This window comes from Nakaseomyces glabratus, chromosome F (genome assembly GCF_010111755.1).
Source record: "Nakaseomyces glabratus chromosome F, complete sequence".
In the NCBI taxonomy this organism is placed as follows: domain Eukaryota; kingdom Fungi; phylum Ascomycota; class Saccharomycetes; order Saccharomycetales; family Saccharomycetaceae; genus Nakaseomyces; species Nakaseomyces glabratus.
In genome coordinates, this window is record NC_088956.1 from 375,355 (window position 1) to 393,721 (window position 18,367).

General features: G+C 39.2%; 9 protein-coding genes across 9 annotated transcripts; 2 read left to right on the top strand and 7 right to left on the bottom strand.

The window, feature by feature from the left end:
- Positions 1–130: 130 nt before the first annotated feature.
- On the bottom strand, positions 131–2,287 carry NIP100 (Nip100p; the record flags this gene model as incomplete). Its single annotated transcript, XM_446127.1, has 1 exon — positions 131–2,287. The coding sequence occupies one exon, from the start codon at positions 2,285–2,287 to the stop codon at positions 131–133; it is 2,157 nt and encodes a 718-aa protein (XP_446127.1).
- A 225-nt stretch (positions 2,288–2,512) lies between these two features.
- GVI51_F03333 (DMT family transporter) lies at positions 2,513–3,781 on the bottom strand (the record flags this gene model as incomplete). The annotated part of the gene is made up of 1 exon (XM_446128.1): positions 2,513–3,781. One exon carries the CDS (start codon positions 3,779–3,781, stop codon positions 2,513–2,515), a length of 1,269 nt encoding a protein of 422 aa, XP_446128.1.
- A 402-nt stretch (positions 3,782–4,183) lies between these two features.
- MRPL40 (mitochondrial 54S ribosomal protein YmL40) lies at positions 4,184–5,071 on the top strand (the record flags this gene model as incomplete). Its single annotated transcript, XM_446129.1, has 1 exon — positions 4,184–5,071. One exon carries the CDS (start codon positions 4,184–4,186, stop codon positions 5,069–5,071), a length of 888 nt encoding a protein of 295 aa, XP_446129.1.
- A 381-nt stretch (positions 5,072–5,452) lies between these two features.
- COX10 (protoheme IX farnesyltransferase) lies at positions 5,453–6,808 on the bottom strand (the record flags this gene model as incomplete). Its single annotated transcript, XM_446130.1, has 1 exon — positions 5,453–6,808. One exon carries the CDS (start codon positions 6,806–6,808, stop codon positions 5,453–5,455), a length of 1,356 nt encoding a protein of 451 aa, XP_446130.1.
- A 752-nt stretch (positions 6,809–7,560) lies between these two features.
- GVI51_F03399 (uncharacterized protein) lies at positions 7,561–9,387 on the bottom strand (the record flags this gene model as incomplete). The annotated part of the gene is made up of 1 exon (XM_446131.1): positions 7,561–9,387. The coding sequence occupies one exon, from the start codon at positions 9,385–9,387 to the stop codon at positions 7,561–7,563; it is 1,827 nt and encodes a 608-aa protein (XP_446131.1).
- A 1,306-nt stretch (positions 9,388–10,693) lies between these two features.
- Positions 10,694–11,779, bottom strand: SCJ1 (Scj1p; the record flags this gene model as incomplete). Its single annotated transcript, XM_446132.1, has 1 exon — positions 10,694–11,779. The coding sequence occupies one exon, from the start codon at positions 11,777–11,779 to the stop codon at positions 10,694–10,696; it is 1,086 nt and encodes a 361-aa protein (XP_446132.1).
- Positions 11,780–12,050: 271 nt separating this feature from the next.
- CEF1 (Cef1p) lies at positions 12,051–13,676 on the bottom strand (the record flags this gene model as incomplete). The annotated part of the gene is made up of 1 exon (XM_446133.1): positions 12,051–13,676. One exon carries the CDS (start codon positions 13,674–13,676, stop codon positions 12,051–12,053), a length of 1,626 nt encoding a protein of 541 aa, XP_446133.1.
- A 548-nt stretch (positions 13,677–14,224) lies between these two features.
- Positions 14,225–16,474, top strand: EFR3 (Efr3p; the record flags this gene model as incomplete). The annotated part of the gene is made up of 1 exon (XM_446134.1): positions 14,225–16,474. The coding sequence occupies one exon, from the start codon at positions 14,225–14,227 to the stop codon at positions 16,472–16,474; it is 2,250 nt and encodes a 749-aa protein (XP_446134.1).
- A 151-nt stretch (positions 16,475–16,625) lies between these two features.
- DML1 (Dml1p) lies at positions 16,626–18,080 on the bottom strand (the record flags this gene model as incomplete). The annotated part of the gene is made up of 1 exon (XM_446135.1): positions 16,626–18,080. The coding sequence occupies one exon, from the start codon at positions 18,078–18,080 to the stop codon at positions 16,626–16,628; it is 1,455 nt and encodes a 484-aa protein (XP_446135.1).
- Between the last annotated feature and the right edge of the window lie 287 nt (positions 18,081–18,367).

Genomic DNA, 18,367 nt, shown 5'->3' on the forward strand with positions numbered 1-18,367 from the left:
ACAAACTATACCGGATAGTTTGGTGTTATATAATTTTGCATTATGTGATTTATAAATTTATACTCAAGCAGGCATTAGTAGTTTTGTTTTCTGGTATGCAATTCAGAATTATTGCTTGATATTTGTTTGGCTACGATACAATCGAATTAACAAAATTGAGAGCCTCATGATACCCTTTCATTGAACATTTATCGATCGGTTCATCATTGTGTTCTTTCAACCAAGTCAAATCACATAGCAACCTCTTTTTTGTCCTCGATTGATTAATTACAATATTCAAATCTTCCAAATGTTTTACAGAAAGCAGTTCTGACTTTGTAATTATATTATTGTCCATCTTTTCTGGAATTAATTGATATTTCTGGGTTTTATAAGCGGTGACTGTTTTCAGTAAGTTTTGTTTCTCTATTTGTAGGCGCGTCACCCGATCCTCCAAAGCACTTATATTATCCAGGTATTTTCTTGTCTCAATCTTTGAAGATTTAATCTCAGACTCCAGTCTATTTATATTTTCATACTTTTGCTCAAGTAATTTATTTCTTATTAGTAGCTTTTTCGTCTCCCTTTGCTCCTTTTCCAAACGTTCTTCCATTGAAAGTAGTCTTTGTTTTAAAGAATTATCCTTTGAATCACCCAAAGAGCTTTGTGATTCCTCTTCAAAATCAGAATTATTATGCATAATCGTAATCGGTGTATTTTTGGAGGAATTAGAATTATTCACAGTTATCAGCATATGTAAAAACTTCTCAGTTATAGTAGGCAGAGAACATTTGCGTGCTAGATATGCATCAAATTCTTTAAATATCATACCAACGTCCTTCCAACTTAAGCTAAGGCTAGTTTGCCCTTCAAGGGCGAGATCCAGGTTATCAAAGTCTTGATCAATCTGGTACTTTAAATCAAAATCTTCTATGCTGTCGCTAAAGGCTTTTAGAGTTTTAAAGATGGCGTTAACCAGATTAATACTTTCGCATCTTCCAGATATAGCCATCATTCTGTTCATTAGAAAATTTAAAGATTCAAAAGCAATTACTTGACCCGAGCTTAGTGCGTTGTACACTCTGTAAGGAACCCGCAGATCACTTATCTGACTCACTAAAACTTTATCTACATTATTTGAAAGCAAAATAATTTGACAAAGCTCTTTTATAAGAATTAAAACAAGCACAATGGCCTTATAGTCATCATCAGCAGTGTTTTCTTTGATACGGTTGATATAAACAGTAGCATAAAGCCTTGTTAGACATGTATCAAATATATTGCTCTCTCCATACAATGTATTCATTAATTCTATTATATTATTGTTAAAATCTGATACCGCATTACCTTTCAAACCTTTCAATTCCATCTCATAAGTTAAAACAGATTGTCTAAGCAGATCTCTTTCCTCCATAATCTCCGAATTATGTTTATGAGAATTAAATAATTCTTGTTTTAGTTCTGTAATCTGTTTTTGCGATTCGACTTCGATTTCGTCAGCTAAAGTTTGTAAGCGCTTTAATTTATCCATTTCAGTTGCTTGTTGATCAACTAGATCAATTAGTTCGGTATTTTCTATGGTTAACCTAGTCACTATATGTTCATTACTGACACTTTCGAAGCTTTGATCAATGATTTCAGTAGTATCATTGTCACTAGTATTTAAATTATCTCTTGTAAGGCTTTCCTTGCTCGCATTATCTGATTTAATAACTTTCTCTAGCTTGTCAACCTCTTCCCTCAAACGTCTATTCTCCTCCTTTACATCAAATACACTAAGTATATGTTCTGATTCAGCGGCGTTCAATGAGTATTTTTGCTCATAATAACTTAGCAGCTTAGTTAGGCGATCATTTTCAACCTTAAGTAATTGCAACTGATGTGATAGTTGCGACGTTTTATCCAGCGAGTCCTGCTCGCGTAGAGTTAGCTTCTCCACAATGTCTTGTAGCTCCCTACATTGCTCGCCTCTCTTTGTAGCCACGGCTTGCAACTCTTCTCTGTCACGCACTTGCTCAATATATTGCGACAGTTTGGCTTCCAGCACTGCTATGATGTTCTTCAACCGGTGAGTCTCGCTCTGTGTTGCCGATAGCTGCAACTGGTGGGCTCTGCAGAACAGGCCATAGTTGCCGTCGCTCTTGCTTGTGGTGAAGTACTGGCGTCCTTGCACAGCTCCATTGTTCTTGCCGAAGGGCTGGTCCAGCTCCAGCCCGTACCACGTCCCAGTTGCGAAATCCGTGGTGCCGATGAACTTCACCGTGGCTGAGTGTCCATTGACTATGACATTGTCGCCTATGCTGGCCATTTGGAGGTGCTGTGGATGTCTGCAGTTTGGTATCCATTGTTTGCCAATGCTATTGTTTTGGCACCGTTCTTTTTTTGGCTTGAAAAGTTACAAGTTTTGCGATGAGTAGTGAATATATGTTGAATATGCTCTATAAAGAAATGCTAATACGTAAAAGAAAAGGGTATAAACGTCAAAACTATTAAAAATGCAGGATCGGTGGTCGTTAAGATCGTTGTCATGGGCCTACTTTGAGAAGCCATCGATGATGATAAAGCCCTGGACGATGTAGAATGCGCCCACTAGGTAACGCCAAGAGAAGGGCTGGCTGTTGAAGAGCACGTCGCTTAGCATTGCCAGTGGGATGGACATGGTGAGTCCCGTAGTGACCACGAGGGGTGATTTCAAGGTCATCACTGCTTTTGCCCAGCAGAAGTTCGAGATGAAGGACAGTGCGCAGTTGAACAGGATCAGCATGTATATGGCAGAAGTTGGGGGCAGCTCCAGTGGCTCCTGTTGGATGTACTTGTTGTACACAAAGTAGAGTGGCCAGCACGTACACAGTGTGAACAACCCGATGAGGCCAAACACGAGGTTCATGTTGTACTTCTGCACAAGTCTCTCGCGGCTCTTGAACAGAGTAGTGTATCCACCGTACACGAGGGCGCCGGCGAGGGCCAGTCCGTCGCCTATGAAGGAGCGGCCCGTGGAAGCCGAGGGCAGCTGGAAGTCGGACATTGTGACCAAGTACACGCCGATGAAAGACGAGAACAGACCGAGCAGCTTCCTCCCAGTGAACAGTTCGATGCCCACCAGGGCTCCGATCGCCATGGTGAAGAAAGAGGAAGTGGAGGACAGGATTGTCTGCGAGGCGACACTCGTGTACGCCAAGGAGCTGTTTGTGAAGAAGTTCGCCAAGAACCACAGGATTGCGAACAGGAAAGTCAGCAGTATCAGCCTGCCGTTGTTGTTTGTGGCAGGTTCTTGCAGAATAGTACCGTACGTGTGCTTCTCCATAAGACAGGACTCCTCGTCACAGTCCTTAGGACTGTGACTCGGAGTCCATATGAAGTAAAGTGGCAGGTACAGCACCAGGGAGGACATGTTTATGTATGTCATCAGGAAGGGCTTCTGGTACACGTCCATCACTCGCCCGGTAACGAACGAGGACATCACCCAGGAAACCACCACAACACCAAGATACGCTAGTCCTGACATTGTTATTGTAGTTATAGTTGTAGTTATGATTGTAGTTGTAGTTGTAGTTATGATTGATGTTGTAGTTATGATTGTAGCTGTAATTGCAATTTCTGATATTTGTCGATGGTTATATATGAAGAGATGAGGGCTCCACCACACTTTTTCTCGGGGAGAGATCGATCTCTGTGGCTCAAGCGAAACACCGATAAAAACACACAGACAACGCCGCACAACAGCACAACAGCACAACAGCACAACTCGCAACACCCTCCCCCCTCCCTCAGTTTGACACATTTCCCTTTTGGGACACGGCATCCGCACAGCTTACAGTGCCGGTCCTGCGGGGCTGTCTGAGCTAATGTAGAAAAGCAACACAGAAAGACCCGTAGAGAATGGAGAGACGAAAAATGAAAAAATTGAAAATTGAAAAGTGTGTATAATGTTGTACGTTATATCATGTGATAATGTGATATACGGTGATCACGTTTAATATACTGTATCACGTATATCACATGGTTACCGTACATAGTAGTATTTCTATAACCCTCATCACTGCAGTCGCAGTTCCTCTCAGTCCCTCTCAGTCTCAGTCCTCACACTCACACTAACAGTAATGTCTAAACTAATAATAAAGTGAAGTAGACAGGATTGGTATAGCCCTGGGACTTCATTTAAGAGCTTAGGACATAGCCACCGAATAGATAAGCAAAGCACAATATGCCTAGGTATGACCACTTGTCGAAGGCCGGATCGCGGTTCTTGAAGCACCTGGAGAATGTGCCCAAGAGAGGGCAGCGGAGAGCTGAGCAGTTCATGAACAAAGCGTTGCCAGAGTTTGTCAGGCCAAACAACAGGACTGTGCCCGAGGAGCAGCGGTTTGCCGATGAGACGCACTGGAAGTTTGTTCCCGGGGACCGTGTGGTGATCACGCATGGGAAGTACAAGGGCACCGTTGCGGTGATCAAGGACCTGGAAGTCGCTACAAACAGCTTTATACTGGACGGAAACGGGCCCTCGCGGAAAGTGCCCGTGGCCAAGCAGTACTGGCTTGAGAACCAGTCCACACACATGCTCTCTTTGCCTGTGTCCTTGAAGCGCAAGCACTTGAAGTTGCTCGCGGATATAGACGACCCGGCCAACCCGGGGCAGACAAAGACCGTCGCGGTCAAGGACGTTACGTTCGACGCCGGTACTTACTACGACAAGGACCGCAAGAAAGTCATGCCTTACAGATGTGTCGTCGGCAGACCGGACCTCGTGGTGCCTTGGCCCACCCCGGAACCCAAGCCAGATGGCGTCCTGGGAACAGAGCCCAAGCTGGCAAGACAGCAGACTTTCTGGGTGGACACCATTGTCAGGAACTCGATTCCAAAGAACGCATTCCTGACATTGCGTAACCCTCACTCTAAGTACAAGAAGAAGCTGCTGACCGCCAAGGATATCGCCAAGCTGGTGGCCCCTAAGATGCCATTGTCCGACACCAAGAAGAAGTTCTTAGAAGAGAAAGAGATGCTGGCTAAGCGCGAAAAACCACAGCTGACAGAGGCAGACATAGAACTGATCGGAAGCAGAGTCAAGGAATTCTTGGAGACCGCAAAGCAATAAGAATCTCACTTGCCCCGCTCTTCATCAATCTAATCCCCTCTGTTCAAAAAATTTCAGTATATAAAGCAAGAAAGGTGGATTGCCAGCAGCCACTGATCTTCACGTTAATATTCACGTAATTGGTATTGTTAGACTCATATAACCACCTGTACATAACATCATAATAATTACATCACATACAAGCTTTATGCGGTGCATAAATTGCATTAATTGGAAAAGAAAAATGAAAACTTTTCTGATTCTTATATCGAAGCTGTTGATTCACAGATCTATCTTATATACAAGTAATGAAGTTGAAAAATAAATACAATAATGTGAGTGCAAAACGTACATCTAAGGAGTGGAAAATAATTAAAATAGAGAAAACTAGAATTATTCGGATCATTTCAACTTTGGATTTTCTGAGTCTTCAAAAAGCCAATCCCAACGGTTCTTTTTATGCAAGATAGCAAGAATCAAAACGGCTGGAAGATGTAAGACACTTGCAAAGAATGCCTTCCTTGCATATACATTTGCAGTGGCTAAGCCTTCATTGAACTTCACACGGTCATTCTTAATCTTGGAAGAGTAGTTCAGTCTTTGTTGCATGTAGAATTTAAAAGACCACAAACATAGCCAAGCGTTGACCAGACCAGAATCAATCTGATAATACCAATCAGTAATATTGAAGTAAGACAATCCAAAGCACAATGGGAACATCAATAATGAATATCTTAAGGCTACCCGCGCATTAAGTAGAGGATTTTTCCAGGCCGTCATGACATAGCCTGCATTTTTATACTCGTTTCTAATATTGTGACTCAATGTATTGAAATGGGGAAACTGCCAAGCATAAAGCAGACCCGCTAAACACCATGAGCCTGGGTGTGTCAATGGGCTTGCAGCAGCCCAACCCATTAGTGGAGGAATAGCGCCCACCAGAGCACCAACCCATGTATTTATTATATGCTTTCTTTTCAATGACGTGTAGATCCACGAATAAAGGGCAATATTTGATAAACCTAAGGCGGCAACTGTGGGATTTACACCCAGGTATAGAATAGATGTTCCTAAGGTTCCCATGCCAAAGGCGAAACTAAAGGCTTGTTTAGGTGTAACTGCTCCACGCACAACGGGACGAGCTTGTGTTCTAATCATCTGTCTGTCATAATCTGGCTCTCTACCCATATTTATGGCGTTTGCAGCACCTGAACACATGGTTGTACCAACTGTTAAACACAGAAGTTCCGTTACTGTTGCAGGATAAGGTGATAAAGCATACGAACATATTGCGCTTAACATGACTAAGATTGTCAATCTTGGTTTTGTGAGTTGCACATAAGCTTCCATGGTCTTTTTTATATCTAAGCTCATAGAATTCTTTTCCTTCTTCAATGCAGCTCTAGCTTTCCCATCAACAGGTTTGACATTAAATGGTAAATGAGGATGTATTTCATCTGTCTGGTCATCTGTGACATCATCTGTACATCTTAAAGTTCGCTTTGCAGCCTCTTTAATAGTGTTCACATCGCTGATACCCACTAACGGACTGTTGTTGGCTATGAATTCGATGGGGGCAGTATTCAGGATCGCCTGTTTGTTGTGTTTTTTAATGGTTTCCTTTGAGTAGCTCCTTACTATTATCTTTCGGGTCGCTTCATGGATAGCCGAGTATTTACCGATAACCTTCAGGCCATGGTTACACAGCATGTTAGATGATCCCACACTAGAAGAGATATACAAAGTTCGCACTAGCATTGCATTGATAGTGGCCTTCTTATTATCACTTCACTTTACCTTAGACTCTAATTATAACTTTCCTTTGGTTTATTGGCTGTCAAAAAGATAAACAAACACCGATAGAGTATTAGGATGCCAAACTTTGTTATATCAGCCAGTGTCAAAACTGATGATGTTTTATACTAATGCCATTCAAATACAGTCCTTCCTTTAAGCATACTATGTCATTTAGAGCCAGTAGTTCTCACTGTCATTGCAATAAGGTGAAATTTCAGAGTTCTACCTGGAGGAGTGACGGTTTCTAAGAGATCACGTACGCGAAGACTTAACAAACACGACTAATAAAGCAGAAACAAGCCTGTTCCACAATGTATTGTAATAATAGGAATATATGTATTAATTATATATAGAATACTAAAGTAGATAGAAGGAAGTAATATATACATGCTTTCAACTGATGTACATATCAGGTTTTGGGAAGAGTCCCCTGTAAAAAAAAAGAGAGAGAGCTGATAGTCTTCTCTGCCATAATCTCTTCATCGAAAATAAGGAATAATAGGTCGTTAATGGACTGTAATTTCTATAAATATAGTCCTGAACTTTAAAGGCTCATTTCAAGTATCATGTCTTAGTTTTATACTGTGCACTGTGCGAGCTGCAATATAAACTGGCTAAGATACCTAACTCTGATATAACCAACAACGTAGTTAGCTGCATTCAAGATTTCACTGTACATGAATTTGTTCAACTATGCTATGTTCATGTGCATTTCAAACTTTGTAAGTCTCTGTCCTACCATCATTATCTTTCACCACAGTGTGATGGTGGCCATGCGCTCTAAGTACTTTTTGGCCTTCTTTTATTGTACACATTGGAATACTCTTAAACCACTCATCATTGAATATATCGTCCATTGTCGCTCTTTCAGCAGGATTGACTTTCATCATCCTTGACATTATTGGTCTTGAAGCATGAGGAAGTAATCTGAGCAGTCTGTATTGGCCGTGGATAACACGTTTTGAGGGTGAGGTATGTTTGGCCTCTCCAGCTTCTTCCTTTTTAGAATTGGATTCATTTTTAGTAATTGGTTGTTGTTCATGACTGTCTTTTTGTTTTACCTCGTTCTGATCAGCTTTCTTTGAAACTGATTCAACATCAGACTCTTTATTTGCGTTAATATCTTGGTCAGTATTCTTCCTCTCCGGTGGAGTGGCTTTGTCATTGTTATCATTTGCATCTGCAGCGGCCCTTCTTTCTCTCCTCTCTCTCATTAACCTCTCATGTCTCTTGGCTGATTCATCATAGTCATGCTCTTCATCTTCTGGCATGTTGTATAACTTGAAATTTGGATCACTCTCTTTTGGTGCTTTCCATGGGAATCTCTTTAACATCATGCAGCTGAATATTATTCCAATTGACCACACATCTACAGCTTGAGGATCATACAGCGATAGACCTGTTTTTTTATCTATTTTGATTGTCTGATGTGGTTCCTCACTTTCGTCACCATCTGCCCTGCTTATCTTCCCTAGCACTTCAGGAGCTAGATATGGATCGCTGCCTACAATGCCTGAGGCCAGCGTTACTTCTTGTTCAAATGGGTATCTAAACACAACGGCACTACCGAAATCGATTAACTTAAGAATACCGTTCTCAGTCATAACACAGTTATCTAGTTTCAAATCTCTGTGGGCAAGGCCCATGCTATGCAGGTACTTAACTCCGCAAGCAAGTTGCTTTAGACAACAGTTGACTTCACCACGGGACATTTTTCCAGACATAACGACTGCAAAGAAGTCAACTGGACAGTATTCCATGACTTCAAAATACCTCTGTTTTTTAGCATCACTAAATATGTCCATTGTCTCAATGACATTTACATGGTGTAAAGTCGAACCAATTGTAAACTCTGCTATGCATTTCTTGGCATATTGCTTGCTGGTTTCAGTTGGCTTTTTGGGTCTAAATTCCTTAACAGCAAATGTTGCTCCATCGGTTGGACGTTTAAGTATTTTCACAGAACCGCCAGCACCAGAACCCAATGTTTTACCTAGTTTACCGTATTTTTGAGCTAAAATAGTGTCGTCTTGGTAGATACTGGAAGTGTTAGCCAATGAAAGAACGGAGTCAGTGGATGGTGGGATAGCTGTTTGTGTATGAATCGCATTACGCGTATCGTTGTGAATGTAGTCATGTTTTGGGGGGCTTACAGGAGATCCTGGAGACATAGGTCGTTTAATTTCTTTCTTCTTAGAACCAGAAAAGAAGCCACTGCGATTGGTATCATTATGTAACAAAGATGGTCTCAAAAATCTCTTCAATTCCAACACTGACGATTGGGTATCTGAGTCGTTAGATGTTGTTTGCCCTACATTAGAAGAACCAACATTCATGAAGTTTAGAAATGGCTTGCGACGCTTACCGTTATCATTATCTATTGTAGACGCTGTACCGGTAGCCTCGCTGAACATACTACTGGTGTCATTTGCATCTTGCGTGCTACCATTAACACCATTTGCATAATTATCGATATTGCTACCGCTGTGATTGTGGTTATGGTGATGATGAAAGGGGTTCCTTGTTAAAATATTTGGCATCTTTTTTTGATTTTAGTTTTGATATGATATTGGAAGAAAGTACTGCTATCAACTGATAATACTATTGTGGTATGTCAATAATCATATGACGAGTCTTGTATATCTATAATGGATTTTGGTTTTGAGATTATAATCCTTCGACGATTTGTTCAGATTTTTATTCTCTTTTTTGGCACTTCAAGGTAATCACAAGTATGTGGTATCTAAAAACACAGCACTTGTTCTTTTGGAAGTCCCAATTTGAATTGTTGCAGTATTATAGAATCCAAATGATATATATATCACTATACTTCAATAGAATACAATTCCTTATGAAGCCAAAAATCCCGCTTAAACTTTAAAACCCAGATTTAATGTTAACTATCTGGGGGAAGTTTGACAAATTTCTGCTGTTACTATTAAGTAGTAATGACGGAGCGTACTCTGATTATGTACACTGTAATGGACGTAGCAGGGTATAGACGTGTCTTAACGGTCTATTCTATATAGCTCAGTTCTTCGGGTTCTTTGTAGTTGACAGTATTCCAGGATATTGTTAATCCGTCTCTTATCCCGAGATGAACAAAGTCTTCAAAAAAATGGCTCAGAAAGACCAATAGCACCTACAGTAAGGACTATAAACTCTCAAAAGACTCTCTCATCCAATGGATGTCTACGATGCTTTTTATTCCGAGAATACCAAACTTGCACAGCTTCTTGGAGAGGAGCTCAACGAGATAGTAATCACAGCCAACTTGACTTTTGAGCAGGGGATCCCGGTTAGAATCAGCACTATGGAGAGACACAGTGGGTAATCACTGTCCAATGAAAGGTCTGGGGGGAGAATAGAGAGAGGGAATTACCAGATGTAACAAGTGTGTGATTAGTCAGTACAAAAGGAGCATCCATCCGTTTCTTTCTCAATTTCTGGAACAAATACCGACAGTTGCGTTGCGAGTTTGTGGGGGGGGGGAAGGAAGGGGGGGGAGAAGCTTCATTGTAAAAATGTGTCTCCTCGAAAGGGACTATCCTCGTCACTCATTCAGTGACAAGGAAGTTCATTGTTCCCACTCCTACCTGGACGTGGTCCTAACATCAGCTGCATTCTCTAAGTAATCACAGCTCAGATGACAAACTAGACAATATGGCCGATGTATCGGTTATCACTGCACACTTCATCTTTATCACATGGGTATGAGTGTGTGTTGCGATAGTTTTGTACAACATATTGTTCATTGATACTTCTCTTCATAGTCCATTAATGAAGTAGATATTTCATTTCTCTATATATAAGCGTTAATTAATGATTACATGTTACAAGTATTTTCTACAATTCGTCATCTATTGGTGAGGTTTGGCTCTTAGGTACGAGTACGACGTAGTCTATGTAAAGGTCTCCAAAGTTTTTGGATCCCATGATAGGCATACCAAAACCTTTAATCCTTTCGATATCGCCATTATTAACGATTGAGCCCTTTGGTCTCGATAGTTTCACCTTCTTCTTTTCATCCAAGAACTCTATCTCTCGGGTCCAACCACCGTTTATGGCTTCGTTAGCAGTAATGATTTCTGTTCTGTATAAGTTGTTTCCACGTCTTCTGTAGCCCAGATTTTCTTTTTCACTCTCGTTATATTCAATTATAATATCACCACTCTCCATATCAGGGGATTTATCAGATTCACCACTCTTCTTATCGATGTGGTTTCTTGGAATACCACCCGGGAATTCGAAATGGAATGGCTTGTTCTTCCGTACAACTTTATGACCCTTACAGGTCTTGCATGGGTTTTCAATGGTCTTACCTTTACCACCACATTGTCCACATTGTTGTTGTATCTGTTGCGTGATGGGGCCCATACGAATAACTTGTACTACAACACCTCTACCTTGGCATGCCGGGCATACTTTAACTTTACCATCAGCAGACCCACTTCCATGGCATGAATCACATATATCATTCAATGGAATTTCAAACTCAACTTCACCTCCAGAGTAAAATTCTTTCAGCGAAACTTGGTTGCGTACTTGGTAGTTCTGACTTCTCTGTGTCTGTCTGAAACCGCCACCTTGTCTGCCAAACATCTGCTCAAACATATCAAATGGATCGTGGAATCCGCCCCCACGTTGACCTTGTCCACCATTCTTGAATGCATCCGCACCATGGACATCGTATGTCTTACGCTTCTCGGGATCACCAAGTATGTCATAGGCCTCACCAACCTCAATAAATTTGTGGTGGGCCTCCTCATCACCTGGGTTCTTGTCCGGATGGTATTTCTTGGATAACTGACGATACGCAGACTTAATCTCTTTGTCACTTGCATCCTTCGACAGGCCTAGTATGGCATAGTAGTCTTGAGATAGCACATGCTGGATTAGTGCAAAAAACACCAAGCAAATCCAAAGTTTCATTTCAATGTCCTGTAACGTTAGCTATCCAATGGAAATATACGATTGAGATGATAGAAATACTGTAAAGTGCTATAGTTCAGCTTTCTAATATTAATATCTCTTCCATTCTCAAATGCGTGGTAAATCGATTTACAACAGTGATCCACGTAATGGAACCTCGAAGAAATGCCCGCGAAATACCGTAATGTGTGAGGAATATAGGTCAGAAGATGTATATACTTGAATGCTACCATCATCATAATGTATCCCTAGCATGTTGCATATATACTATTTATTTGGTTCTTTTTTTGATATGTTTTTGCTCCTTCATGAACATGTAATATCTCGTGTAGTACTTCAACTGCTTCGACTTTAGTTCCGGGATTAGTGAACGGATAATGGTATTGCATATCTGTTCGTTGTTCTCTACCAGTGGCTTGATAATGTGTAGTTGTTCATCGTAATTGCTTATCCTTTGCTGATACTTTTGGATTTGTGCCCGCAGTTCATCCAAGTTAGTATCTGTTGATATTTGTACCTCTGGGTTTGTAAGCGATGTTCTTCCACTAATGTCCTTTTGTATTTCCTCGTTTAAATCATCCCAAATCTGCAAATGTTCTTTGCTGATTGTTGGTTTAGCTCTAGTTCTAGCATCTTTAATAAGCTTATTATACTCTTCTTCAAATTCATTTTTTGGGTCTGCAATTATAGATGGTATCATTGAGCTGTCAACTATGTCAAAAGTTTCCATTGGTAATTCGTAAAGCTGTTCGCTTTCTTGTACCTTTATAGAGTTGTCGTCTTCTTCACTTACTATTTCTTGTTCGTCGTCATCATCAGAATCCTCCCAAAGGATTTCAAAATCATTTTTAGGCGTAGGCAATGCACTAAAACATTCGGTAAGATACTTTTTGACCAGGACCGCATCGTTAGTGTTATTAGAAGAAACAGAAAGATTTTCACCGTCGGCCCTTGGAGCTGATAAGTTTAAAACTGGTTTCTTCATGTCGTTTAATAGCACTGAATCATTACTGGTAATTGACATACTTGTCTCTTTATTGTCTTCTTTGTTTGGACGCTTATCCCTGGATCTTTTACGTGGGGAAGACTCTTTCTCTCCGTCGTCTTTGAACTTTCTTTTTCCTTTCTTTGCTATGTTTCTTTCAAAGTCTTGTAATGCTTTTTGTGTTCTTTCATTCTCCCTAGTTACATCATATAAAACAGCAGGAGGTACAATCTCATAGACAACATCAGCGTTATAATCAATTTCATTCTCGTATTTTTTTTTAGACTTCTTTAGTGATGTATTGATCCCGGCTTGTTTCAATTCTCGTCTCTTCTGTATTTGTGCAATACGTTTGGATTCCTCTAACATCCTCTCGCGCACTTTTCGAGTAGCTTTCTTACCTTGAGTATTCAAAAGTCTAGCTCTTGCCTCAGAGAGCATTTCCCTCTCGTCTTCATCAAGTTCATCGTTATCTGGTTTAGCCTTTTGTGTTTCAGCACTTGGGTGAATCTCGTTAGGTTTGAAACCAAAGGACGTACTGATAGCTGAATTAGCCGAGGTAGTTGCTTCTCCATCGGTCTTTGATAGCTCAGTCTCTAGTAATATGTTGTACCTCTCAATGCATTGCTGACTTGGCCTGCCCATCAACTCTGAAATAGTCCTCCATTGATTTGGGAGTGTCCTAACTAGCTCAAGTAGTTTCTTATCCTCTTCCTTAGTGAACTCTTCGAAGTTCAAAGTCGGGTTCAAATACTCATTCCATCGTATTTCACACTGTCTAGCATTCTTCTTCTGCAGCAACGAGGCTATCTTGCTCCACTGATGTACACCATACTTTTGTACAGCAGCCTTCAATATCTGATCCTCGATATTGGTCCAAAGACCACCTCTTACATATATTGGTGGGGCCATAAGTTCAGTTCAAAAAGGCTCTTACCTTCCAGGTTATATCTGTGCAGTTTGTTCCAGAAACTTATTACCCATTGGGGTTTTAATCGCTGTTATTCAATATAAATCTTGCTCTGATAAAAGAGAGACAATTGGAAATCATCCGTAATCGGATAATCATCAATATTCGACATTGAAACTACCTCATCGATTAATGATGATGCGATCAATCTGCTTTGCATTGTATTGAGCTGAAATTTTCAAATCCGGCTAGGGACCCATTCGAGGATGAACGATTTTTTGAAAAATTTCAGTAACAACAACAAAGTAATTCTATATTATATTGTAGTCATTTAGAAGGTGTCAGAGATAATTTGATTGTTTGTTCAAGGGAGAAATCATTATACCCATTTGTTTCCCTTTATACCACTTTTTGTTGCGTTCTAATTGGGTAGGGTTTGGCCACTTTGGAAGTGTCTGTGATAAACGAATAGGTGACAACCATAATTATTGTAAACATCCTGAAGAAGTAACAAAGAGAGGATCTAAAATAGGTAATTATATCAGCCAACATGCAATTGGGTCACATATTTACTCCGAAGCATCAAAAACTGGTCAATCAATGTTACCCTAGTGGTAGAGCGCCAGATAAGAAGCCAAAATCCTCCGAGACTTCATATTTGATATACTATGTCAATTCTCGTTCCAGTAAGCTTGAGAAAGTTAGTAACTACTTAATTAAGAGAACCAATACCGATTTGAGTCGACGCAGAGTTGGTAACGTTTGTGTAACTTTGGAGTTGATGGCCAAGATAGTGGATCATTGTAAAGAAAACCTTAACGTGTTTGTGAAAGAGTTTCTGACTTTAATGAATATGGTATTAACCAACAATAGTATAAATAATGATGTCACTGTGATAGAATTGTTGGAAATTACTTTTGGCACCATTTGCCGCAACCTTGACGGAGCATATTATGGCGGTGATACTGAATTTATAAAAATGTTTAAGAGCTTTGTTGATCTTTTATTTGAAGTTGTCTCAAAGAGGCTGAACAATGATGACTTGATGTTAAAGGTATGCATAGACATATCTACTATAATTGGAATTGCGAGCGATCCTCAATTGAATTATCTTGTACCAAAATGTGTTGAGACTGCAATTGATCAATTGCAAGCTAGATACCCTCAGTTCAAGGAAAATTCACTGCTAGAACAACCAAGCTTGACAAAAAGGTTGAGCAAGACACAAACTCGTGCACAAGAAGTCCTTGAGATACCGACTGCAGACAATGATTTATGTGTTGCAACATTGCATAATTACTTTAACACAACAGAAACAGATAAATTGAATTTATCTATTAGATCTCTAATCAAAAAATTGCAATCAACACCAAATAAAGAGCTGTTAGAGTTCATTTCCAATGACATTCCTGTCCAGTTAAGATATATTGTTGTTTTATTACTCACAAGGCAGGTTTCCAATTATGAGAGAAATCAAGTCTCAGGTAGCCAAGGCAATCCTGATGGTGCACTCAATAGTTTGAAACTAATTTCTTGTTTACTAGTATCAAAAATTAGTATTGTAGGACTGAGTGTTTTGGATATAATGAGAAAGGTTTTAGCTGTGCAGTTAAAATCTAAAGAGAGCATGCCTCTTGTGCATCAATGTCGTGTTACAATAAAAGATTTGAATAACAAAATTTACTACTCTGAACAAACATCTGATATGTTATATGATTTGGTAGTCAAAATAAAGAATGTACAAAATGAAGTTGAGAAGAGAATTCTGGTTGATGATATGAAATATATTGTCGATGATATCTCACAGCCAGTTATTAACGTTGATCTATTAACTGAGTTGGTTCCTTTTATGAAAGGGTCTGTTATACAACTGTTAAATATCACTGAGGAGCACATTTCTGGCGGTTCCACTTTATCCAGATTGTTTCAAATGGTCCGTGATATTGAGGATAGAAATTTACAATCCAAAGCGATGTCTATTATCTTTGATAAATACAAGAAAATTATACTGCTACCTGGTCTTAATTATTTCCAGATGAACATTAAAGAGCCGGAGTATACCTATTACTTATATCATTTCAACGCGGCTAAAACATTAGGAGTTACATCATATTATTCTGAGACACAGCAAAAACTTGACAATGGAGAATTATTTACCAAGGAAGAATTAATGAAATATTATAAGAATGCAAACAACACTCAGTTTGGTGAAAAGGGCATGCAAATTTTGATGTCTTATGATAATCAGATCTCTAATTCAGATTTACTAAATGATAGGCCACTATCTCCTGTATTTTCGTCCAAACCGCTCTCATCGCCAATGGGTCTAATATCACCACAAGCACAGACTAATACACAATTAAATCAACCTATGAGATTTGTCTCCGATGATGTACACTCCTGGAAAGTTTCAAGGCCCTCTATACCCAAGGTAAGTGATTTGAAGAAAGCAATGAAAAATGGATCCTCTACAAAAAATAAACCTTTAAGAGGTTCTCAATCTGTGAAGTCAAGGGTTACCAATATAACATTCCTGTTAAGTGAACTTAGAAGTACAACTGCTGGTGATGACTCCCACATTATCGATCCTGATGAAGAAGAAGTTGTTGGTATTGATAAAATGGAAATAGCAAGATCATTAAGTGGGAGAGGAAGAAATTCTGTTGTTGTTGAAGATGTGTCCACTAATAGAGCGTCATTCGTTCCTGCAACAGTGAATGAGGATGATGAATTTCGTGATGCTGTTGAAGATGTTGAAGCTTACAGCACCTCTAGAGGAAAGATTTTTGCAAACTATTAGTGGCATTTTTTTCTCCTGGGTTTCTACTAGTTTGATAGATGCGCATATAAAAGAAATGGATGTAGAGACCAGAACTAAACTAAGAAAACACTCTATATATGATAAATATTTTGCATGATAGTAATATATTAATGATTTTAACAGTTTTAGTTTAATAATTGTCATCCCCGGAATCAGAATCGTCGTACCAGCCAAACTCATATGCGCTTGCAGTATTTTCTAGACTGTTTTTCATGTCCTCTCTGTCATCATCATATTTAATATACTTGGACACAAAATCGCCATACTCTTTGAATACATTTCGACATCTTTCATCACTAGTTAGGCAGAGTTTATAATTAGAATCCTCTTTAAATTGATCTGAAACTGTATCAGCAAATTTATATCCATAGGTGTTTATCTGTTTATTAGTAACATTCTTTATTTCTGCGTTGTCTTTCATTTCCTTGTTGCTTCTAGAAATATTACACTTGCTAAAGACATGAAACTCAGACACTGCAGAAGACGACTTGCGAGACTGTGTTGGGAAACGAGAATAGTATAAATAGTCTATAATCCTATCTTTTCTTATCATATTTGCTGATGATATTATCTTTCTATTATTATCGCCATTTTGAAGAAGTTCTGATAAATATTGCATGTTTCTTCTTTTCTCAGTATCAGTTCCATCAAGCACAGAATTTAGACCATCGAAGAGAGGGCATACTAAACTGCCAATTTCCCAGTTAGAGTATTCAGGATCGGAATAAACTGGAATAAACAAATCAGATTCTTGTGATAGTGATGTAGTTGCTCTGATTTTGTTAGATATTTGCTCAGCGGTTTTTTTGTTGAACTGAACCTTAGTGTTTCTAGTATATGAAACTGTGTATGGATCACTTTCATGAAAAGCCCAAGAAAAATAGGTGTTTTTTGGAAGTTCATTTCGCAGTTCTACAAGGAGCGCTGAAGAAAATCCACCCCATCCATTATCAATGTCTGTTATTATGTTAAACCCCTGTAAGGTATCGCATTGCTCAAGCTCATGATGCAAATTAGTATCAAAAAAGTCAACTAAGTAATTACTCTTGAATTCTTCCTCACCAATGATAAATTTATCGAATCTCCTATCTTTCAGACTTTTAAAGTCAGGTCTGTTGGGATTATCTGTATCATGGTACCAATCCCGAAGAATATTAAAACTTGAAGGTTGATAAATAAGTCTAGCATAATCTGACCAGTACTTTGTATTGCTATTATTTAGTTTTGGTTCAGGTAATCCCGCATCCAGTGCTCGTTGATAATCTGACTTTGGAATAACTGGATGAGTTTGCATAAGATCTCCATCTGAAGGTTTATCATCATCATTTTTGAAATAATAATCGGATCCATCTGAATATTGGTAACTACCTAATGATCCATTGCCAGTTTTAGCATCCCATAATAGAGCTCTAGGACTGTAAGATACAGTCTTCGAGATTCTATCAATGGTAGGATTCAGAAATATCTTTGGATCATTGACTTTGTCCTTTGTATTATCATATAATAGCGTTTCCCGACAATTGAAGAACTGGGTTGCCAAATGGTTGGCCCGCTGTGAAACAGATATAGTTATCACCTCATGCATGTTGATGGGAATTGCAAGTATTTAACTAGCCATTATTATATTCTGTTGTACCATCAAGTTCTTAGTATTTGGTAGCTCATCGCAAGAAATAATTCATTTTTGCGAAAGTTTCACATTCTCAAGAATTTGCTATGTTGCACCGGATGGAAGTCATATAGGAACAAAATGTTAAAAACAGAAGTTAGTTAATTGAACCTAGAATTCCAAGAATTACCTTGCAACGCTCTCATATAATTAAATAGCTGGTAGTTAGAATATTAAGATATAAACATATTCAAATAAATAAT